This window comes from Mobula birostris, chromosome 8 (assembly GCF_030028105.1).
Source record: "Mobula birostris isolate sMobBir1 chromosome 8, sMobBir1.hap1, whole genome shotgun sequence".
Taxonomy (NCBI): domain Eukaryota; kingdom Metazoa; phylum Chordata; class Chondrichthyes; order Myliobatiformes; family Myliobatidae; genus Mobula; species Mobula birostris.
In genome coordinates, this window is record NC_092377.1 from 147,440,827 (window position 1) to 147,465,555 (window position 24,729).

At 41.7% G+C, this 24,729-nt stretch overlaps 1 protein-coding gene across 4 annotated transcripts in view; it reads left to right on the forward strand.

Moving 5' to 3' along the window:
- Window positions 1-4,843: 4,843 nt before the first annotated feature.
- Window positions 4,844-24,729, forward strand: part of LOC140201814 (rho-related BTB domain-containing protein 2-like) — a 90,835-nt gene continuing 70,949 nt past the window's right edge. For 2 of the 4 annotated variants that reach the window (XM_072266506.1, XM_072266507.1), the window contains exon 1: window positions 4,844-5,235. Coding sequence is in view for 2 of the 4 variants with exons in the window: in XM_072266505.1 (XP_072122606.1) it covers window positions 10,281-10,315 (35 nt within the window). In the remaining 2 variants the exon portion in view is untranslated. Of the gene's footprint in view, window positions 5,236-10,179; window positions 10,316-24,729 lie in introns of those variants that run through there. The other 2 variants (XM_072266505.1, XM_072266508.1) reach the window with 1 other exon arrangement.

Consider the following 24,729-nt stretch of genomic DNA (forward strand, 5'->3'; position numbering starts at 1 on the left):
ACAAGATTTGTAAACTGTCCATACACTGGTAACATTAAGACTTCCTAACAAGTTTCCTGTTTAAATTATGGTCTGGTATAGAAACACCATTTACTAGGTACAGAAAGTGGTTGCCCAGTACATCACAAGCAAAGCACTACCCACCATTGTATATATGAAGTGCTGCCACAAGAAAGCAGCATCCATAATCAAAGACCCTCACTGTCCAGGCTATGCCTTCTTTCACCACCATTGAGCAGAAAGTGCAGAAACTTTAGGTCCCACACCACCAGGTTCAGGAACAGTTATTACCCTACAACATTCAGACTCCTGAACTGGGATGGAAACTTAAAATTCCACTTCTCTGAACTGATGCTCCAACCTACAGAGGCATTTTCAAGAACTCTTTACAACTCATGTTCTCAGCATTATGATTTTATTTGCACTGTCTGTCTTCTTGTACACATTGGTTGTTTGTCAGTCTTCATCTGCCAATGTATAGATTTTTCATAAATTCTATTGTATTTTCTTTTTTTCTGTAAATACCTGCTAGAAAAATGAATCTCAAGGTAGTATATGGTGACAATGACATACTTGGTAATAAATTTATTTTGAACTCTGAACTACTTGTTAAGATTCCTTTGGTTTTGTTGCCTTGAAGTCTCTTACCTTATTTCACACTTTTCAGCCTGATTCAATTGGGTAAAGTTCAGGGGCACTTATGATGTTGACTGACTTTGGGTAACAGAGGTGATCACTTGTGATTTTGAATAAGTGGATTTTGAAAGCAAACCAAAATAGGACACTATTGTCAGTTCTATCAAACAATCAAAGACAATAATTATTAATTGAAGAGAATACGGAGAATCTGAAAACAGAAGCGAAAGAAGATGGGTTAGACGACTGTGTACATGCGTGAGCAGGACTGAAGACCAGGGCTTGTTTTGTTGCGTGTTGTGTTCCCTGTTGTTCTACAAAGCAGCGGGTGGGCATGCTATGTTGGTGCCAGAATGTGTGGTGACAATTGTGGGCTGCTCCCTGCAGACCCTCGGATGTGTTGGTTGTTAACGCAAGTGGCACATTTCATCGTATGTTTCAACGCACACATGATAAAGAAAATTGAATCTTGAAATCCAGTTAAGTTAGGCAAACTTTTCTCACGTGTTTTCAAATATTGCCATGGTTTTGTCACTCACTCCCTCTGTAACCTCTTCTACTTGTGAACTGGATTGAAAACTATATTAAAGATTCTAAATATTGATTCCTTTAACCATATTAAATACCCTAAATATTCATTTCTCTTCTACTTGTGGACTGCATTGGGAACCATAGAAAATATCCTAAATATTCCTTTCACCACCAGGGCACAGTGGCAATGGTGTGTATGGTACACAAAACGCCTTCAAGCTACAACATCTCTCAAATCCACAACCTCTGTATACCAGCATGAAAGGAAAGTGCTACATTTGCACAGGCACACCGCCAGCTGCAGGTTCCCCGTAAAGGTGCATGCTATCCTGATTCAGAAATGTATATTGCTGGGTCTAAATCCTGACACTTTCTTCCCACAGCTCACCACTGCCTTCTCAAGAGCAATTAGAGGTAGGCAATTAATGCTGGCGTTGATGGCCTGCCCACATCTCCAAGCTGAGACGAGGGTCTGTGCTTCTCCAATTCTGACTGCTTGAATGTCCTTGAATTTCATCACTTCTCTGTGGAGAGCCATCACTCTAAACACTCATCTTTGACTAAGTTTTTCTTCATCTGTCTGACAAGATTTGCTGGCTATCAAATTCAGTTTTTATTTATGTTCCCGTGAAGCATCATAGATCTTTTACCACACGAGGTACGACGTTATTGAAAATGTAGCTCCTGTCGGCACTGAACCTCGTGCAATTTTGTGATCAGGACCTGACCCTAGACTTTTCCTGTTACCTTTGCATTGGTGTATTCATGTTACAGCCTAGAGCAGCGCAGAAATAACAATGTAATTGTATCCTTAGAAAATTAGCTGGCATGTTAATATCTTTCTTTTCAAATCTTTTTATTGTATATATATATAGGAAAAAATAACGTGAGTACATCGAAGTAACAGCACTTACAATGCCACAAAAAAAACCCATCATCTTAAAGATTGAAAACAAAATTTTGTGATAACAAAAAAAAACCTACTGAGCAGAAAAGTGAGAAAAAAAAGAGAACCCCGGAGCCATGCGTCGTACAAAAAGCTTCTAAAAATAAACATCAAACCGCCAGCAAGAAAAGAAAATATACTAAAAGAATTTACAATTAGATAGTGGAAAAATTATATCAATTAACTCATGATAATAACGAGCAAACGAGCCCCATCTTTTCTCAAAATCAAATAAAGGTTCAAAGGTTAGACTTCTAATTTTCTCCCAGCTAAGACATAGCATCACTTGAGAGAACCATTGTGACAAAGTGGGAGCTGATGTATCCTTCCACTTCAACAAAATGGCCGTCCTAGCTATCAATGTAACAAATGCAATAACATGGTAATATTGAGCCAATATCTTGGTAATATTGAACTGTGTAAAATGAAGTTTCATTTTAATTTTATTTTGATAGTTAAGACCAAAGACTGGTCAAAGGTTGGTTTCACGAATCACATTGTCGAGCAGTGCACTATCTCCTCAGATGATATGTACTACCCATTTTATCACAGATGACAGCTCATTTTTAAAACGCATAAACGGTCTGTGTTAAGATTTAAGATGTTTGTATAAATTACTCAAATGAATGACAATGATTTATAATTAGATATCTTCATGTAAAATGAGAGGTGGTGGAAAAACGAGCTGCAAAAGACCCAGTCAGCCAGAGATTCATTGCCACAGGCCTGATGTCAATGATTGGAATTATGTCTGACATGCTGTGTACTTCCAACATTTTGTTTACTATAGGTAGCACACTGACATCTCTGGCTTCCAAACGTTATATAAAAGTCATCTGAGCAAACCCTGAATGTATTTCCATTTGTCCTCCCTTCCCACATGCAATGCAGTCACAATATTAACACTTTTAAAAATTACATGTTCTCACTTCCATTGTCAGTTTTGGCTCAGTGGGACTCTTGATTCAAGTCTCACACTCAAAACGTGAGCATGAAAATCTAGGTTAAGTTCCAGTGGCAGCGCGGGGCAAGAACTCCACTGCCAGACGTGTCATCTTTTATTGACGACTTCCTTTCTCAGCTGGATCCAATGACAGTATTCCACTGGAGTTATCTCCCCCCCCCCCATGTAATGGTCAATATTTCTCTCTTGAGCAATCCTGCAACTGTGACAATAGAACATAAAGCAGAGAACAGGAACAGGCCATTTGGCCCGCAATGTTGTGCCAAACCAGCCAAAAAGCAAAACAAAAGCACTAATCTCTCATACCTACACCATGTCCATATCCCCCCATCTTCCTTACGACCCATGTGCCTATCCAAACATCTCTTAAAATCCTCCAGTGTACTTGCCTCCACCAAACCAGGCAGCTCATTCCAGGCATCCACCGCTCTTAGTAAAAAACTTACCCCTCACATGCCTTTTGAACCCACCCCCCATACACCTTCAATACATACATTTCAACCCTGGGAAACGAATACTCTCCGTCCACTCTATCTGTGCCTCTCATAACCTTGTAAACCTCTATCAGATCTCCCCTCAGCTGCTGAGTAAACAACCAAAGTTTATCCAGCCTCTCCTAATAGCACGTGCCCTCTAAACCAGGCAGCATCCTGGGAAACCTCTTCTGCAGCCTCTCCAAGGCCTCAACATCCTCCCCGCAGATGTAATAGGGCGACATAACTGTATGCAATACTCCAGATGTGGCCTAACAGAGTTTTATTAAGTGGTACAGTAACATAACCTCCTGACGTTTGAACTCAATGCCTCAATTAATAAAAGCAAGCATTCCATAAGCCTTCTTCACTTTCATAGAGCTACGGACTTCGATCTCTCTGTTCAGCAACACAGTTAGGATCTTGCCCAGCACTTTCCCCCTTTATTTGACCTACCAAGGTGCAACACCTCACATTTATCTGGGTTCAACTCCATCTGCTATTTCTCAGCACATATCTGCAACTGATCGCTATCGTGCCGCATTCTTTGCCAAGTCTCCTACACTATCCATAACATATCATCCGCAAAATGAACTTCAAAAGTACTTTTATCGGTTTCAAGTAAAATAGCTTTCGCACCGCCCCAAAAGGGAAGCCAAACGTGAAAGTCAGCAATACCATAACTGTCCAACAACAATCACAGACGATTCTTTGTGCTCCGATGTCGTTAAAAAGTTAATATTTTGAAGAAAAGGGAAAATTTCTAGAAATTGTAGGTGCAGAGGGAATAACAATTATGGGAAGGTGGTTTGCTTTGTTTAAATGTTACAGTAGTTTAAGAAAACACTTTACTCCTCAAAAACATGATTTGTCTGCTTCTCACCGACAAGAAATAAATTATAAAGAATAATTGCAGTCATAGAAAAATGACAAAAGTAATTTTAATACTTTGAGAAAAATGCGTCCCCTTCGATAAACTATTATTTTCAAGAACCACCTGGAAGCAATCGATGAAATGCAGTTGTAAAGAACATTCGCCTGCTTCCCTCGCCTTTCAGTGAAACACGTTGGTTTCTGGGTCGTTTACATCTCACGCCGGCTTCTCAGTTGAGGCGTTGTTCGGAAGGTCCTACCCTTCCTGTGCTAAAGTACGTCATATGATTGGCATCAGCGAAGATCCAATTGAGAGTTCGATTGTGGGCAAAACTATTGTGACGTCCGGGTAGGTGGGGAGGTGATTGAGCCAATAGCAAGGGTCCGAGAAGGCGGGCGCTGCTCTTTCCTGCAACTTGCATTGTGTTCGCTGCAGAATCATTTTATTTTTATGAATGGAATAATAGCTGCAGCGTGAGCCGAATTAGCGGAAGACTCATTTTCCAGTTTTTTTTAACCTGATATTACATCTACGTCCAATATTTATAGACAGGGTTTCTTATTTTTGCGGAAGCATGATTTTCTCAGCGGTTATACTGATTCTCCATCCCGTTTCTGTTTTGTTGTGCGAACGTTTTTATGTTTTTGCTTAATAGCGTAAACATTCATTTAGTTACGATGTCGAACTATTTATTTTTAATTGATACGCTCTTCAAGTGGATACAATGACTAAGATGCCTCCGAATCTCTGAAGAACAAGGAGCAGAGAGGGATCTACTTCCTCATTGAGGGAAGATTTACTTACAAAAACGGTGCGTTGTGAATTTCATTATATTTCGGATATTTTTACCCGTTTCTATATTTGGAGGCGTGTGTGTGTGTTTGTTGCCATTGTCAAGAGTCTGGCCAAGCGCACCAGTGGCTAAGTTGGGCTGGTTGTCCTGGAAACAGACATCGGCGGAGTGGGTACGGTATCTGTTCTTAGTTCATTCTAGAATATTTGGTTCACATCTCCTGGCCAGGACTTATCCCAAGTACCAAGTGCCGGACAGGAGACACGAGTGATGAATACGATGTCCTGCTGGATACGACGCATTGGCCACTTAAGTTCTCTTGGTCTATAATTTTTCTTGCACGAGTGTAACTCCTGTATCAATCCTACGCATGTCGGACCCGTTCATACAGTTTTGAACTGCGAACCTCTTTCGTGTTGGCTACTTCGGGAAGAATATCTTACATATCAGCCTGAGACTTGCCGGAGAGATTAATAATACTTTTGAAGGGTCCTTAGTTATGTGGGAAAATTATCACGAGTAATGCAATTTAGAGCCTGAACGTCCATACATAACTATGACTCATAAGTAGAATCGAAGGGTGTACTAATTCAGGGTAGGGTTGATTCGACCTGCTGTTAAATCTGCTAGTCACCTACAAACTGCTATACTATTGCTCAGGTTGTGACTTTAAAAGGCTATCTCCGGATCTCTTAAATAACGTGACCAATCCCTGACAAAATGCAGTATAGTTTGTCTGCTTTACTTATTGCTGCTTGCATATGTCAGGTGGAGTTCTGACCCTGTTGTATGTCAATTATTGGGACGTGGCCAAGTTTGCGGACGATATGAAAATAGGAGGAGGGGCAGGTATTGTTGAGGAAGCAGAAGGAATTCGATTTGGAGAATGGGTAAAGAAGTGGCAGATGGAGTATAGTGTAGGGACGTGTACAGTCATGCACTTTGTTAGAAAGAATAAAGGCGTGAACTATTTTATAAGTGGGGGAAAATCAAAGGTACAAAGTTTGGGAGTCCACATGCAGGGTTCCCTAAAGATTAACTTTCAGGCTTAGTCAGTGGTATAGAAGGCAAGTGCAATGTTAGCGTTCATTTGAGAGTATCCTTCGGTCCTGAAGAAGGTTGTCAGCCGAAAATGTCAACTGTTTACTCTTTTCTGTAGATGCTGCTTGGCTTGCTGAGTTCCTCCAACATTTAGTGTGTGTTGCTATTCATTTGAGAGGACTAGAATATAAAAGCAAAGATGTAATGCTGAGACCTTATAATGCATTGATCAAACTGCACTTGAAGTATTGTGAGCAGTTTTAGACTGCTGATCTAAGAAAAGATGTGCTGGTATTTAAGAGGGCCTGGAGGAGGTTCGCAAGAACGACCCTGGGAATGAAGTAGTTAATGTATGGGGAGCCTTTGATAGCCCTGGTTTGTACTCACTGAAGTTTAGAAGATTGAGTGGGGATCTCATTGAAACCTATCAAAAGTTGAAAAACCTAGACAGAGTGGATGCAGACAGGATGTTTCCTATAGTGGGGGAGTCGTGGACTAGAGGGTTCAGCCTCAGAACAGAAGAATATCCATTTATAACAGAGGTAAGGAGGACAGTGTATTCATTGCCACAGGCAGTTGGTGGAGGCCAAGTCATTGAGTATATTTAAAGCAGAAGTTGATAGGTTCTGGATTGATTAGAGTATCAAAAGTTACTGGGAGAAGGCAGATGGATGGGGTTGAGAGGAATGATAAATCAGCCATGATGGAATGGTGGAGCAGATTCGATGGGCCAAATGGCCTATGTCTTATGGTCTTGAGGATTATAAACCTTATTAACTCCTTTTTCCTCTCCACGAATGCCTCACTTGCTGAGTAGTTTTCTGGGTTTTTGTTTCAGGTTTGCAGCATCCGGAGTTTTTTAGTTCCATTATTGGATTAGAACAGGTTTAGTACATGATTTAACAGGTGGTTATTCAACTGCTGCCACAAAAAAAAATTCCATTGTAAATTTAATGAATAAGTATTCCTTGAGGATTAAGTTCAAAACATAAATTCAAATGCTTCTTGAAAGTTTGAGTCATACCAATTTACTGGAATTTCGGGCATAAAATGAGCTTCTAAACTAAAGAGTGCAAGGCAGATGAAGTCAGTCTGTAATTAAATAGGAAACGCCATAGTGATTAGCATGATGCTATTACAGCTCAAGGTGTCGGAGTTCAGAGTTTAATCTCAGTGTCCACTGTAAGGAGTTTTTGTACGTCCTCCCTGTGGAATGTGTGGGTTTTTCTCCGGGTCCAAAGACGTACCAGGTAGGCTAATTGGACATTGTAAATTGTCGTGCAATTAGGTTAAGGTTAAACCGGAGTCTTCAGAGTTGTCCCTGTTCCTACATGTCTATTATGTTAATGTTGCAGATATGAGGAGATTGGCATTGTTTTCCCATCCTATCCCCGTTAATTCTCTGAAAATATTGGTTCCATTAGTGGGAATTAGTGGAATGGAAATGCTGTAATTGTGTGCCTGAAGTGGGCTGTGGAAATTTTACCAGAGAGTATTAGGAGTGAACAAACATTATGGCTGTGCCAATTCCTGTCACTAAACAACATTTCTCCATTCCCCCCCCCTCCACTTTACCATGTGCTAGTTTATGCCAGAGGGGGTTGTATTTACCAACCACACTTTCAAGTATTAAGAGAATGAAACATAGTGTGGAACTTGCTTCAGATGTATGTCAAGGTAGCACCTTGATTCTAATAAGGTATGAAGTAGGTTGTTTTCAATGCTAAGCAAGATTTAATAGATAATTGAGAAGAATGCTCAGAATGGCTTTAGTACTGAAAAGGCAAATAAACTGGAAAACATTGCATTTCTACTGTGACATTCATGACCTCTGAACACCCACCCCTGAGTGCTTTCTAGTCAGTGATATGTAGATATGGTTGTAGTACGGAGAATGCACAAGCCGTTTTAGGAAGAGCAAGATCTCAGAACGTGACTCAATAGTATCAATGAATGAAGAAGTATTCAAAGATTCAAAATACATTTATTATCAAAGTATGTATACAGTATTCGTCTTCTGCACAGACAGCCACGAAACAAAGACAGCTATGGAACCCATTCAAAGAAAAACATCAAATCCCCCCCCCACGCACAAAAAAACCCCAGAAATTGCGCAAATGGCAACAAAAGGAAAACATGCGAAAAACACAGGATATGAAAAGCAAAATTGAAAGAGTCCAGACATATTCCTCAGTGTTATAGTACTGTTCGGGTGGTTGAGTCCAGTTAAACTCCACCACCTAGACATGGAGTCACGCAGTATGCAAGCAGCCTTCAGCCCAACTCATCCCCCTGCTGACCAAGTTGCCCATCAAAGCAGGTCCTGTATGCTCAAATTTGAACCCGGTCTAGATCTTTCATCTCCAAATACCTGTCCAAGTGTCTTTTAAATGTTGTTATCGTAATGCTTCAGCCTCCTTCTCTGGCAGCTCATTATATATGTATGCAACACTCAGCATGAGGAAATCTTTTAAAATCTTTCCTTTGTCACCTTAAACATCTGCACTCTAGTTGTTGATTCCCTTTCCCTGGGAGGAAGACTGACAATTAGATTAGATTATGAGGACACGCAGTCCTCTTTTATTGTCATTTAGTAATGCATGCATCAAGAAATGATACAATATTCCTCCGGTGTGATATCACAGAAACACAGGACAGACCAAGACTGAAAAACTAACAAAAACCACATAATTATAACATATAGTTACAACAGTGCAACAATACCATAACTTGATGAAGAACAGGCCATGGCACAGTAAAAAAGTTCAAAGTCTCTCGAAAGTCCCACATCTCACGCAGACGGGAGAAGGAAGAAAACTCTCCCTGCCATGCCCGACCACAGTCCAACTCTGAGTCGTCCGAAAACTTCGAGCTCTGATCAGCCCTCCAACACCAAGTACTGAGCATCATCTCTGCCGAACGCTTCGATCTCAGCCTCAGTCGCCAGCAGCAGGCAAAGCCGGGGATTTTGGGGCCTTCCCTCCTGAGATTCTTGATCGCACAGTAGCAGCGGCAGCGAACTGGGCATTTCAGAAATTTCTCCAGATGTTCCTCTGTGCCTTCTCACGTCTGTCTCCATCAAATCAGAATTGTGCACGGCATCCTACTGAAAATATATCATTCACTGACAATTATGCCCTTATGATTTTTCCATGTCTAATATTTTTATATACGCCTAATATTATCTAATATCTCAGAGCCACAGAACAGTTGGGTGGCACAGTAGCGCAGTGGTTAGCACAATGCTTTACCACACAGGCGACCCAGGTTCAATTCCAGCTGCTGCCTGTAAGCAGTTTGTACATTCTCCGCATGACCGCGTGGGTTTCCTCCAGGTGCTCCAGTTTCCTCCCACAGTCCAGAGGAGTATCTATTGGTAGGTTAATTAGTCATTGTAAATAGTCCAGTGATTAGGTCAGGGTGAAGTCGGGGGTGGGGGGGCCGCTGCTGGGCGGTGTGCCTTGAAAGGCCTACTCAGTGCTGTATCTCAATGAATAAATTAATTAAATATTTGATATCGGATGAAGACTGCAATCAGTATTCAGCTGAAATGTAACAAGTGTTTTATTTCAACCAATTATTTTCAGATAATGAATACTTTGCATCCATGCAGGCAAGTAAATTCCCAGAGTTGATCCCTATAAGTCTCTCACTTTTGTTTAATGATCATAATTTGCATAATGAGTAAATACTGAATAACTTAATTTTTTTTTTGCAATCAATATGTGATAAACCTGTCTGTAGTAAGTCAAAGCGTAGGAAGCTATTTTGGAAAGTTGGTGTCTATAGAGCTGGGTTATAAACTGCAAGTGTGAGGCCACTGAATTATTTATATGACCATGTGGTAAATCACTTGTGTTCCCTAAATACATTTAGCAGCACAGTCATTCTTAGGCCTGGGACTTGTTACGTAAATGGTTGTTCTCATTTGCTCACAGCATTGGGGATTATTTTAACCTAAAAAAAAGGATATACTTGCTGTAGAGAGATCACAATGAAGATTCACCAAACTTGGAGCCTGGATGGCAAGGCTGTCAGATGAGAAGAGATTGAACAGGTTGGTTCTCTATTCTCTAGAGCACTGTTCCCTCTAAACTGCGTGGGTGCGTGGCCGTGCAGTAACTAAAATGTTCCTGTGCACATAGCGTTTGTGGCCGCGCAGCTGGAATTTTCTTTATGTAATGTTTTATTAAACTGTCAAGCAGTTTTCAAGCCGTGTTTTTTAAAAAAAATTCCTGCTCAGGGCAATGGTTGGTCCACACAGCTGTAAAAAAATATAGAGGAAACATTGCTCTAGAGACTTTAGAAAAATGAGAAATGACCTCATTAAAATGTACAAGATTATTAGAGGATTCCATGGGATTTTGTTTCTTAACACTTGGGACCCTAAGGCTAAGAGGTAGTCTTGATGTAAGTGGTCGGCTACTTAGAACTGAAATGAGTAGAAATTTCTTCAGTCAAATGATGAGTGTTACTGCCTTTGACGTGTTACTTCATAACAGAAGACAAGATATGAATATTCTTCTACTCTGCACCAAATCAAATCTAAAAATAGCTTTACAGACGCTGGCTCCTTGCTCCGTCACAAGTTGTGTCCTGAATCAAACATTTCACTCAAAATATCAAGCAGGAATAATTGCAAAGTAAACTTGTGTTTGAAAAAGTGTGAAAGCATAATGTTGGAATCTTCAGCCATAGTTTTTCAAATAGACATTTAAATGATATTTTTGCAAATGTTTTACTGAAATCAATATTCAAAACTATATTGATTTATTGGGATGACTTGGCACAGATGTGGTGATTCTGGAAATGGAAATCAGCATAATGGCCCTGCTGAGATTTTGTGTGTTTCATATTCATTGTGGTCGAAGTGAAGCCATGTGCTGCCACTTTTGCTTAGTCCTGCAGTGAGTTTCAGCCTGAGGATTTATTACGTAAACAGTGGCCTTCATTTTCTCACTGCATTGGAAATTATCTTAACCTAATGCACCAGATGGAGCAGCCATGGGACTGGGAATTGTGCAGTGTTGCTCTAAATTTGGTGAGGGTAGTGTACAGTTTTGGGCTGCTTCGGTAGAGGAAATATTAACTGCCTGTTATGCCCCTGGCATTTAGGGCAGCAATAAGGGACCTCCATCTCTGTCTGTCCTTGGCCGTCTTCTCTTTGGTGCCCCAGATGTGGTTCATTTCTGCCTCTACAGTGTAGTACGAAGTTGCCTTTGGTCTCCTGCATTTTGTCCGCTCTTTAGGGGTCCAAAGAAGTTCTTTGATGATGGAATTGGCCTCCCTTCTCGTCTCATGCCCAATCCGCCTCTAATAGGGGAAATGCAGCAAAGATTAATCAGTCTGATCCTTGAGTTGGTGAGCGTGTCATATGAGACAAGATGGACTAGGCAAAGCCTCGAAACTCTAGTGCAGTTTTTGCTTGGTGTGTTTAAAGTCAAACTTTTTGCTGTCATGGCCTTGTTGTGTGGGATATGGCACATTGGGTTTGAAAAGCAACGAGACAAAGCCAGGGACTGTCACCCATTATTGATTCCTGCACCACAGAGTGCTGCTCCTACACACGCAACGTTAAATTAAAACTAACTTAGCCCGATACTACTATTCAGGAAACATTTACTTCCACCAGAGCTATTTTATGTACATATATAATTCACTAATTAATTTACTTTTTTTTTCTTTCTGTAGTATCATGTGTTGCATTGTACTGCTGCTGCTCAGTTAACAAATTTCACGGCACATGCCAGTGATATCAAACCTGATTCTGATTCTAAATCAGTGGGAAAGATATGACTCTCTGACCCTTCAGATATGTACTCATACCATGTCTATCAGAATATATTCTCCTCTTAATTAATTCACAACCCATTCAATTTAACCAATGAAGCTTTTTAAAAAATTATCATTTTAAGTGCCTGAAGTACAACAACCATGGCATTTTTTTTACATAATTTAAAAGAAACACTTGTGTTCTGATTTAAAAAAAAATAAAAGTGGGTAAACTTGTGTTGTTGACAGACTTTCCCATTTCCTGTTTCCTTCCCTCCTTCATTTCTTACTTGCGTTTCCAATTCAACTTATTAGAAACCAAAGGACAAGCACTTCATCTTGTAACTATATGATTTTCCAGGCATCCAACTCCAATGCTTTGCAGTACTCCCTGTTCCCTGTACCATTAAGACATCTGTAATGTTTTTAAGGCTGATAAGAGTGCTGAAAATTTGTTCTCTCCATGGCAACTACCCAACCTGCTGAGCGTTTCCACTTTGAGCTGAAAGTTGGATCCTTACCTGATTTAACTTCCATTAATATAACGCCTTTAATATACAGAATGTCTCGGTGTGCTTAAGATGAGGTTTTGTTTTTGATCCATCACTATTGATGGGGGAAGAACTACAGCCGGTTTAAGCACAGTGAAGCTTCCAGGAAGTCCTATAAAGTTAACGACTAGACCATCTGTTTTAGACATATTAGAGGATGGATAAATATTTGTAGCCTTGCCACTGAGATCAGATCACTGGTAAACCAACAAAAATCCTGAAAGACTTAATTTTAGCCAAGAGTGGAAATAGGATTAAAGAAATTTTCAGTGACCAACCCCAGCCTCATCCCCACCCCATTCACCCACAAAACATTTATTTATTTATTGGGATACAGTACGGAATAGGCTTTTCAGGCCTTTTGAGCCATGCCACCCAGCAATCCCCAAATGAACCCTGGCCTAATCACAGGTCAGTTTATAATGGCCAATTAACCTACCAACTGATACATCTTTGGACTGTGGGAGGAAACCCACACAGTCATGGGGAGAATGCACAAATTCCTTACGGGCAGCGGTGGGAACCCAGGTCACCTATACTGTAAAGCGTTGTGCTAACCACTACACTACCGTGCCATTCTACTCTGGTGGTATGAGGGCCAGGCAATTTCACTGGGCCCTTGACCAGCTCTGGCATTTTTCAAAAGCTAGAGAAAGTTGCTACATAAATGGAAGCTTATGCATGCCACCAGCTACTCTTTTGCGAAAAGTAGACTTTGTTTTAACTCCCAGCATTTTGATTATGGTATAACTTGCAGTTGCAAATGTCCACGTTTAACACAAAATGGAAACTCTTCTTTTGGTGTCGCACATTTCATGCTGGAACTGAGATAGTTGTTTGCTCCATATCACCTGTAGATCAGTGGTAAAGAGAAATTGTAAAATGACTACAGTTTTCAGACCTGAATGTATGTGGTTTATTAACAGGAATCACAGTTAAACCACTCAAGGATAAGGTACTATTTTCGGGGAAAAAAATGCAAGCCACAGCTCTAGGTATATAGGGATCCGAAGAGGAGGAATTTAATTTGGGTGACAACAGAAAGGGGACGACATTCACAGAGAATCCATCATAATGACCTCTTGATATTTAGTTCTACGACAATCATTAGCAAGGTTATTGGTATAATCCATTTGATAATGCCTACCATGAAAAGTAATTACCCCTATACTGTGTTATTTTTTAATAAATAGCATTTGGTTCCCTTAGGTAGACAAAGCCAGGGGAGGTAGTGGGGATAAGCCCTCACTACCTATTAAATGCTCCCAATGGCATGCATTGCAAATAGCTTTTGACAACCATGTCCAGCTCCTGGCCATCATGTGTGACTTAGCTATAAAGGCGGTGGAACTGTTTCTACTGACAGGAGAAGGGGCAGGGACAGGGCATTGACTAGCTCGTTCTGCCCAGCCCTCCTTTCGGTAAAGAGACATGCTATTTATAGAAATGGTCTCCCTGGAGTAAAAATTTCTTTCTTCATAAACTCCAACTAACGTTCCAACTCTTAGCTGTATCTCTATATTTTTACCAGATTCAAATTATCCAGAAATACACTGATTCTTATTCCTTCCAATGTATCTTCCACCTCATGACTGCATGGCAAATCGTTTTGGGAACTTTATGGCGGGAGGAGGAGAGAGCAGCGCGCCGCGCGTGCACAGCCCTCTGGTGAAAATGATATCGTATCCGTTAAATAGGGGCTGTGGACAATTCTGATTTGATGGAGGCGGACGTGAAAGCACAGAGGAACATCCGGAGAAATTTCTGAAACGCAGGTCCGCTGCTGTTGTTACTGTGTGACCGAGAATCTTCCGGAAGGAAGGCCTCAAAATCCCCAGCTTTGCCTGCTGTTGGCGACCGAGATTGAGGTCGTATCGTTTGGATAGAGATGGTGCTCGGTACTCGGTGTCGGAGAGCTGATCGGAGGCTCGAAGTTTTCAGACGACTCAGAGTCGGACTGTGGTCGAGCATGGCAGGGAGAGTTTTTCTTCCTTCTCCCGTCTACGTGAGATGTGGGACATTTGAGAGACTTTGAACTTTTTACTGTGCTCATGGACTGTTCTTCATCAAGTTATGGTATTGTTGCACCGTTGTAACTATATGTTATAATTATGTGGTTTTGTCAGTTTTTTCAGTCTTGGTCTGTCCTGTGTTTTGTGATATCACACCGGAGGAAATATTGTATCATTTCTTAATGCATGCATTACTAAATGACAATAAAAGAGGACTGCGTGTCTTCATAATCTAAATCTAACAATGTGGGAGCCCATTAACAGGATCGTAAGATTACTGGCATCTCAAAACCGGTCACCTCAGGCAGATGGGGCTCATCAGTTGTGTTTGTTGGCCTACCTAGGAAAAGGAAAGCTGATCTCAAACCTTAAGGCTATTCCCACTCATGGGGAAGGCTTTGGGAGTAAACCCAGGAAAAAAACAGAGCTGGAGTCTCTAATGCTGAACGTTGAATTCAACTCTGATTGGCAACTCCTGTAATGTCATTCATGCCAAACTATATCAGTCTCTGCCGTTCCTTTGCATTTGTCAGAGGTTAGCCTGCTGCATCGGCAACAGCTTGCTCTTCGTATTGTATTGCCCAGGCTTGTGCATCACAGAGACAACGAGGATGTGGACGGGCTCAAAATTGCATTTGTTCTGGATTGGCTGATCTCAGCTCATTTGGAAGGAAGAGTATTAAAATCTCAAAGGAGGGTAAATGTGTCGAGCCTCCATTCTAATGTAAAACAAGAATATTGTTGTTTGACGAAAGATTGCAACTATATTGCTCCATTTATGATCTTGTGATCCTGTAAATGGGCTCCTACTGTGCTCAAATTCCAGAAATGGTTTGCTGTGCAGTTATTGCCTTATCCAGAGATTGAAAGATACATTGGAAGAAATGAAAGTCAATGTATTTCTGCACAATTTGAATCTGGTTTTAAAAAAAAAAAAAAAAAAAAAAATATATATATATATATATATATATATAATTACAACAAGGAATTAGAATGGTTGTTGGAGTTTACGAGGAAGAATTTTTTACTCCTGTGTGGCCATTCCTACATATAATATTGGACTTAGCAGAATTAGCTGGCAGGTGGCATAGAGGCAACCGCTCTGGACTTCGAGGTGAATGGTCCTGAGTTCGAATCTGGCCGGCTCCTTACACGCTTTCCATCCATGCTGGATTGAGCATCGATCTGGCAACTCGCCTCATAAAAACAGACAAAAACGCTAAGGAAGTGGCAAGGTTGCCACCCGATGCAGCATAAGGCTCAGAAAGGAACAACAACAAATGGGCAGAATTAGCTGACCCATGAGCAGAGTTTGCGGAGCAGACTCGATGGGCCAAATGGCCTACTTCTGCTCCTTTGTCTTGTGATGAGACAGACTTCATGTAAAGTCGGTGTTAAAGTGATGTAAAGATTAAACAGGTATCTCACTGAGTACTGGAGTGGTTTTGCTGGGTTGTAGGACCCATTAATATCCCTTGCTTTGGTTTCTAATGTATCTGCTGATGAGTGTATGAGTATCTTCTGGTTAAAATGTTTACGGATGTGCATTGATGCACCAAAATTGATAAGTGGATATATCTTGATGATTCAGATTAAGTAAACTTAACTGTTTTGAATCTTGGTTGCAATGAATAGTATCAATGAAGCAATGAGTATCTTAATTCTTGATTATCCTCGAGTCTTTTTTCCGGTGCGTACTGCTTGTGATAATTACTGTCAATGGTACCAATATAATTGGTTATGCTTTTGGACTAGTGGTCCAAAGGAGGAGATGAATAAGTAAATTCAAATTCCATTTTAGCAGTTTAAGTTTAGCTGGTTATGAAATTGTGAACTATATGTTTAAAAAAAGTCCCAATGAATTGTCATTTAAAACCAAATTTGTTCACTCAGGTTGCGAACTAACGTCCTTATCCTTGATCGGCATGTACTGTGATGTAATTTATGACTATTTGAAGTGATCCATCACCCAAGGATGTGTTGGGGCCAGCCTGCAAGTGTCGCCACACATTCCTGTGCCAACTAACATGCCCAACACTACACTCAACACAGAACAACACAAGCAGCAACAGCAAAAACAGATCAAAATAAGACCACAACAGCAAATTAGGTCCTTCTCCACCCTCACACACAGGCCTCCAACCCCTGGACAGGCTACCTCCAGGCATACAGCCCTTGGCCCTGGACCCTGAAACATTGAGCCTCCAACTTCCAGTCTCTGGCCCAGACTCCCAGACTTACAAACATCGGGCCTCCAACCTTCAGTCCGTAGACCAGACTCACCCTCTGCCTCCAGACTCGCCAAGTTGGGTCTTAGGACTTTTGGGCTTTCCATCTCCAGACTCACTTCGACCTTTAGTTATGCCCTCCAGATTTCCATGAAGGTCAAACGCATGATTGCTGAGTTCTGGGTCTCGGCCCCAGGACTCAGTAATCATGGGTTTGACCTTTGGGGCTTGACCCCTGGACTGGCTAATCGCAGAGGTGACCTTTGGACTTCAACCCCAGGACTCACCAATCACAGTTTGACCTTCAGGCCTTGACCCCAGGACTTGCCAGTCATGGGTTTGACCTTTGGTCCTCAGCCAACCTGACCTCCAGAATCATTGGCCTACTACTACCACAGAGTGCCTCAGGGCTTGACTTCCAAATTCCCACAGACCTCCGGTTCTGGGTACTGAAGCCATACTTGCCATCTCCTGAAGTAAAAAATAAATAACTCAGAACTGATTTGTTTTATCCAGCTTCTCCTGGCATCAAAAACTGATAAATAAGAATTTCAAGCCTACAAACCATTGCTTTTCAAATCGCCATCATTGGCTAATGCTCAAATTGTTGATGTCTGTCTTACTGATTTTTATATTCACCAGTTTAAATAGTAGTGGGCGCGTGGCCAAGTGGTTAAGGCATTGGACAAGCTACCTGAAGGTCGTGAGTTCGAGCCCCAGCCGAGGGAACGTGTTGTGTCCTTGAGCAAGGCGCTTAAACATACTTTGTTCTGCGACGACACTGGTGCCAAGCTGTGTGGGTCCTAATTGGACAACATTGGTGTCGTGGAGAGGGGGGACTTGCAGCATGGACAACTGCTGGTCTTCCATATAACCTTGCCCAGGCCTGTGCTCTGGAGAGTGAAGACTTTCCAGGCGCAGATCCATGGTCTCGCAAGACTAACGGATGCCTTTAATTTAATTTTAAATAATTACATTGTTTCTGTTTCAGATTTATAGACTCTGCAGTATCTTGCTTTGAAATTAATTGATCTACTTTTAATATCTATTTACATGAGGGTTTTAAATATATTAAAGGTGTGGCAGTTTTAATCTCTTGTATGTTAGGAGTTCAAAGTATATATATGTCACCATATACAACCCATTTTTTTATGGGCATACTCAGTAATTCCAAGAAACTTAATAGGATCACTGAAAGACCTCACCCAACAGGATGAACAAATAACCAATGTGCAAAAGACAACAATCTGTGGAAACACAAAAGAAAATAAAAGGAAGTAGACACGAGGAATTCTGCAGATGCTGGAAATTCAAGCAACTTTGATGTGTGTTGCTTAAAAGGAAGTAGAGGGGCTCCCATGTCTTCTTCATAATTGCACTTGCATGCAATGACAACCGTGGTGTTTTCGTTCAGCCCCCCCCCCCCCACCGGACGAGTCCTTGAACACGGCCCAGGCCACCAACTCTCAGCAATCCCATAGCAACTCCTCCACCTCCCCATGACCATCTCTTTATCTTCCTTACCTCTGGAGCCGTGCTCTTTAGCCTCTGTATGCAGGTAGGAGAAGGACAGGTAAGTGATCAGATTTCTTGAAATACAGTCTGATCATGGAGCGGTAAGCATTCCTTGTCGTAGTTTAGCAGTGGTTCAGTGTGGTGGGAGCCCTTGGTGCTGCAGGTTACATACTGATGGGTAGGCATTGGGTAGGCATTTCCTCAAACAAGCCTGAATGAATGAAGTCCCCAACTCTGATTAGAAATGTGTTGTGGTGGGCTCTTTCTTCTTTGGTGATATCTCGAGTGCCTGATTACCGTCAGCTGTTCAGTTCTAATTTTGTGGTACTCTTCATCTAATTTTCATTAGCTTAAACACATTATTTTAAAATTATAGCATCGTCTTCATACTGAAGTGATAGAATTAAATATATGCAAATCTATCAGTCAGAAAGTAACAAGCAAGTGTGTGTGTGTGTGTGTGTGTGTGTGAGACAAATCAAGGATGCACAATAGTATGTTTATTTTCTTCAGCTATCAACACTTGTTGGAGTAACTGAGAAAATTGATGAAGGCAGGGCACTGGATGTCTGTATGGACTCTAGCAAGGCTTTTGACAAGATGCCGTATGGAATGCTAGTCTGGAAGGTTAGAATGGGAGAAGTTTGCTTTTTGCTTTGGAGGTAGTCACAAGCGGTGTGCTCCAGGGATTGGTGAAGGACCCATTGTCATTTAGTATTTTAATATTATAAAATCATAAATTATTTTAGATAAGGGTATACAAGACATGGTTAGTAAATTTGCAGATGACACTGAAGTAGTTAGTAGTGTAGCCAGTGAAAAAAGTAATCAAAATTTACAGGAGGATCTTGATCAGCTAGGTCAGTGGGTTGAGAAACAACCAATGGTGGTCAATTCGGATAGATAGATTATTGATCCCAAAGGAAATTACAGTGTCACAGTAGCATTACAAGTGCACAGATATACAAACATTACAAGAGAAGTAAGAAAGAATTTTTTAAAAATTATCTCAAACAGTCTAACAGGAGTGGGTCATTACTTCCCCAGCTATAGGTTGACTCATTATTGGCTATAATGGCCAAGGGCAAGAATGACCTGGTATAGCACTCTTCGGAGCAGTGCAGTTGTCTTAGTCTATTACTAAAAGTGCTCCTCTGTTCTGCTGGGGTGGCATGCAGAGGGCGAGAAACATTGTCCGGAATTGCCAGGATTTTCTGTCGGGTCCTTTGTTCTACCACAGCCTCCAGTGTGGCCAGTTTGACTCCTATAACAGAGCCAGCCTTCCTAATCAGTTTATTGAGCCTGTTGGTATCACTCGTGTTGATGCCATTGCCACAGCACACCACCGCATAGAAAATTGTACTGGTGACAATGGACTGGTAGAACAAGTGAAGGAGAGGCCTGCGTACTCCAAAGGACCTCAGTCTCCCCAGGAAGTAGAGGCAACTCTGGCCCTTTGTGTACACAGCCTCTGCATTGGTGTTCCATTCAAGTCTGTCATCCAGCTGCAACCTCAGGTACTTGTAGGTCCTCACCACTTCTACATCCTCACCATCAATAGTAACAGGGAGCAATGCAGGCTTAGTCCATCACTGTCTCCTTTGTCTTACTGATGTTGTGCTGCAGATGACTCAGCTTGCACCATTTGAGAAAGTCCTCCACCAGGGCTCTGTATTCATCCTCCCATCCTCCCTTTATACACCCAGCTATTGTTGGGTCATCAGAGAATTTCTGCAGAAGACATGAGTCAGTGTTGTATCTAAGGTCCGAGGTATACAGAGTAAACAGGAAGGGAGCCAATACAGTCCACTGTGTGGCCCCAGTACTGCTTATAGCCATGTGTGACACACAGCTCTGAAGCCGCACAAACTGTGGTCTGACAGTCAGGTAGTCCATTATCCAGGATACAATGGAAGTACCAACCTGCATTGAACGGAGCTTTTCCCCCAGCCATGAGGGCTGCGTGGTATTGAAGACACTTGAGAAATCAAAACCAGTGCTCAGAGTGTTGCTCTGCTTATCCAAGTGGGAGTAGGCTCTGTTCAGCAGGTAGACGATGGCATCATCAATTCCAATGTGCTCCTGGTAGGCAAACTGCAGGGAATCGAGGGCTGACCTGACCAGAGGTCAGAGGTGAGCTAGGACCAGCCTCTCTAGAGTTTTCATGATGTGTGAGGTCGGACTCACTGTACGGTATCATTCAAGACTTTCTGCTGGCCCGAAATAAGTGCAAGGTGTTGCATTTTTGGAAGTCAGACCAGGGCAGGATTTTTACAATGAACAGTAAGGCCTTGGGTTTTGTTGAGCAGCGGGATCTTGGACTAAAGGTGCAAAGTGTACTGAAAGTGGTGTCATAGGCAGACATGGCACGCTTGCCTTCATTGGTCAAAATATTGAGTACCAGTTATAGCTGTACAAGGTGTTGATAAGGCCACATTTGAAGTTCTGGCTGCCATGCTTTAGGAAATGCATCATTAAGCAAGAAAGAGTGAAAAGAAGATTTAAAGGAACGTTGCTAGGGTTCAAGGACTTGAGTTATATGTAGAGGTTCAACAGGCTAGGACATTATTCCTTGGAATGTAGGAGACTGAAATGTGGCCTTATAGAAGTGGATACTGTCATGAAGGGCAGAGATAGGGTAAGCCCATTTATTCCCAGGGAAATGGAATCAAAAACAAAAGGGCATCGGTCTAAAAGGGACCTGAGGGGCAACTTCTTCACCAAGAGGGTGGTGCGTATATGGAATGAGCTCCCAGACGAAGTGGTTGGGAAGGTATTATAACAGTATTTAAAAGCAAGCTGGACAGGTAGATGGATAGCAAAGGTTTACAAGGATATGGGACAAACGGGCAAATGGGACCAAATGGTAATCTTGGTCTCCATGGACAAGTTGGGCTGAATGGCCAATTTTCACGTTTTATCACTATATGGTTGTATGACCTTCAGCAATCATTCAGTACAACATGGGAAGTCACATCCCTATATACTGGGATCTGTTGGATTGGCCCAAACTCGGAAGCTTCAGCAAAGGAATGCTGGCATCTCAGCCAACAAAAAATTGTGGAGATGCAGTGGCTTCTTTATAGTGATTTAGTCCAAAATGCTCAGGCCTTGATCTTAGACTATTGCAGTATTCACAAAAAAACTAACTCTAATGAATAATCTCAGATCTGGAACAATAGCCCTGTTTATCTCTCTCTCCAAAGAGGCTGCCTGATCTGCTGAGCGTCCAGCATTCCTTGTTTTTGTCACGGCATTTCTTGTTGTTCCATAGCCTTTTGTAACATCATGGATGCAGCGTGACATAATAACTGAAAGCCTTTTAGTGCCCCAGCCTAATGCAACTGAAATTAGATCTGCAATATGTGGTGTGCAGAATAAATTCAACTGCGCTCCAGTTTCCCAGTCCCTGGCTAAGCCTTAAATAGATCACACCTATTATAGCCTTTGGAATTGCATTCAGTGACATGAAAAATAGATGACAGCGGAGATGGGTTGATTACGTTTCTGGAATCCGAGTCGGCATAATCCTGGTGGGAAGACTTGTATTTGCTCTGCCTTCTTAATGCTTTACTCCGCCTTATTCATATTGCAAAGGTAGATGCCCTTCCTAGACCAGGTGTCTCTAATGCCGCAGCTCCTGACATAGAAGGAGAGCAGAAACATAAACAATTTTGAGGATTTTCTACCAATTCCCCTGTGATTGAGTTAGAAGATCTTGTACTTATAGAGTGCCATTCATAACCTTGGGCCTTTCAGCACTTTATAGTGTAGTTACTAAAGTGTAGTTACTATTCTGATGTGGTAAACACAACAGCAAGCACTCACAACCAGAAATGAGATAATGCTCTCACACTGTTTGTTTTTGTATTTGCACAGATTGTCCTGTTTAGCACATTGATTGTCTGTCTGTCTTTGTCTGTTGTTTTTCATTGAATCTATTGTAATTTTTTTATTATACTGTGAATGCCTGCGAGAAATTTAATCTTGGGTTTGTATATGGTGACATATACGTACATTGACAGTGGAATGTGAGGCCTCAGATTAGCAATCCCTTTGATAATTCATCACCCTTTCATAGGCTGCTAGATTGTCAGCCTACAATTTTAGTTGAATTCCTTGGAATAGAACTTGAAGTCTAAGCTTACTGATTAAAACTCCATGGAAGTAACGGAGATTCCAGCCTTTGCCAAACATCAAGTCGTACATCCGTAACTTTGCCTCTAATGCTCTGGGCTAAGTAGGTTGTAAATATCAGAAACCAGTGGATGGGACCTCACGGTGTGGCTTGGCGAGTTCAGCCAAGGACGAGCTGAGTCTGCTGGGCCACAGAAGGTCCTTGCTCCCAATCATTTGCCTGAACACTGTGGCATCCAGCAGTGAGGAATCCTGATCTTCAGCCATCTGTTGGAAGAGTCGGCTGAGGAGCTGATTGCACTTCTCAGTTGTTCTGTAACTTGTACTGTAGTGAGCAAAGCGGTGGCGAGATGGAATGATCTTCTCATTGTATATCCATTAAAAGGAATAGACAGAATCAGTCCTATACTCAGTGAGGGGATGTAACATTGTGTTGGAGAAATGTTCCTGCATTAATGATTAAAGATCAGGTTAGCTTTATTTATCACGTGTACATCAAAGCATGCAGTGAAATGCACCATTTCGTGTCAATGACCAAGACAGTCCGAGGACCTTGTTGGGGGCAGCCCACTGGTGTTGGCACACTTCTAGCACCAAGGAAGCATGCCCACCACTCATTAACCCCAACCCGTAACAGCTTTAGAGTATGGGAGAAAACCAGAGCACCCGGAGGAAACCATGCATTCACAGGGAGAATGTGCAAACTGCTTACAAGCAGTGGCGGGAGTTGAACCCCAATCGAATGATCGCTGGCGCTGTAAAACAATTGCACTAATAGAAGGATTGAAATACAGTAAATTCATGATTAATGATGAAGCCATTTTATAATTGTAAGATGATAAACAAGTTTTCTTTTTTCTGGATTTCTGAGCTTTCCAGTTTCATTTATTATAGAGCATTTGAAGTATTATTTATGAGAAGAAATGATTTTTTCCCGGTTTGAAAGGATTGCTAATGTCTCTGCTGTGTGTAGAGATATTCATAAAATGGTATAATCACTCCTGTGATATTATTGATGCAGTGTTCCCACAGACCAATGTGCAATAAATCTACACGTTAACTCTATGTATTGTTCAGGTTAACTAAAAGACCTCCATGCTTTGAGGGTGAATGACTATTTGTGAACTGCATTATAGCTGTGAGAAAACTTTATTTGTAAGATAACTTAATTGGCTTTTTGTGTGTTGTGTATTTTGTAAAAAAAGGTCCCGGCATTTTTACAGACAATTAGGTACATTGTGTGGGTGGTGGCATGGAGATCTGTCTCTACCAAAGGAGGTGTAAGGCCTTCCTGCAGGTCACCCTTGGGCAAGGTGTAGCACCTGCTTAGTCCCCCGATCAGGGTCACATGAAGCCAGGGGAGCAGCTGGTGCAAATCACAAGTCCTGGTTATGTGACCACTGATGCCAGGCAGATAATCCCCGAGGCATATTGATTATGGCCGGAGTCACCCATCCTGCAAAGACTGCCCAGAAGAAGCCATTGGCAAGCCACTTCTGTCGAAAAAGTTGCCAAGAACAATCACAATCATGAAAAGACCATGATCGCCCACGTCATGATAAAACGGCACAAAGCAAACAAACGAAGTACATTACATAAGAATATAAAAATGAGCAGAGAAAGATTGTTCCACTCTGCAAACCTGCTTCACAATTTGTTAAAACCACACTTGATCTTCTCCATTGTCCCAGATTCAGCACTATCTCCATTGTGTCAGATTCCCCAAATCCTGTGAAATCAGTCAGTCACAATCCCTGTGTTTACGTTACCCTAAGATGTAGAAAATTCCAAGGGTCCTCTGAGTGACTGACTCTCCATCCTAAATTGTCTATTCCTTGTCTGAAACTATACCTCCTACTGCTAGACTCCTCAACCAAGGGAAATCCACCCCCCCCCCCACGCTGTAAGACCATTTTTAATCATTTTTTATGTTTTGATGAATTCTTCTTTCATTCTTCTGAACTCTACAGAATTTAATGCCAAATACAGTCACTGTTGTAATCTGGGACACACCAGAGTTTCTCTTTATTCTCACACCACCTAGAGTATTGTAAGCAACACACACAAAAAATGCTGGTGAACGCAGCAGGCCAGGCAGCGTCTATAGGAAGAGGTACAGTCGACGTTTCGGGCCGAGATCCTTCGTCAGGACTAACTGAAAGAAGAGATAGTAAGAGATTTGAAAGTGGGAGGAGGAGGGGGAGATCCGAAATGATAGGAGAAGACAGGAGGGGGAAGGATGGAGCTAAGAGCTGA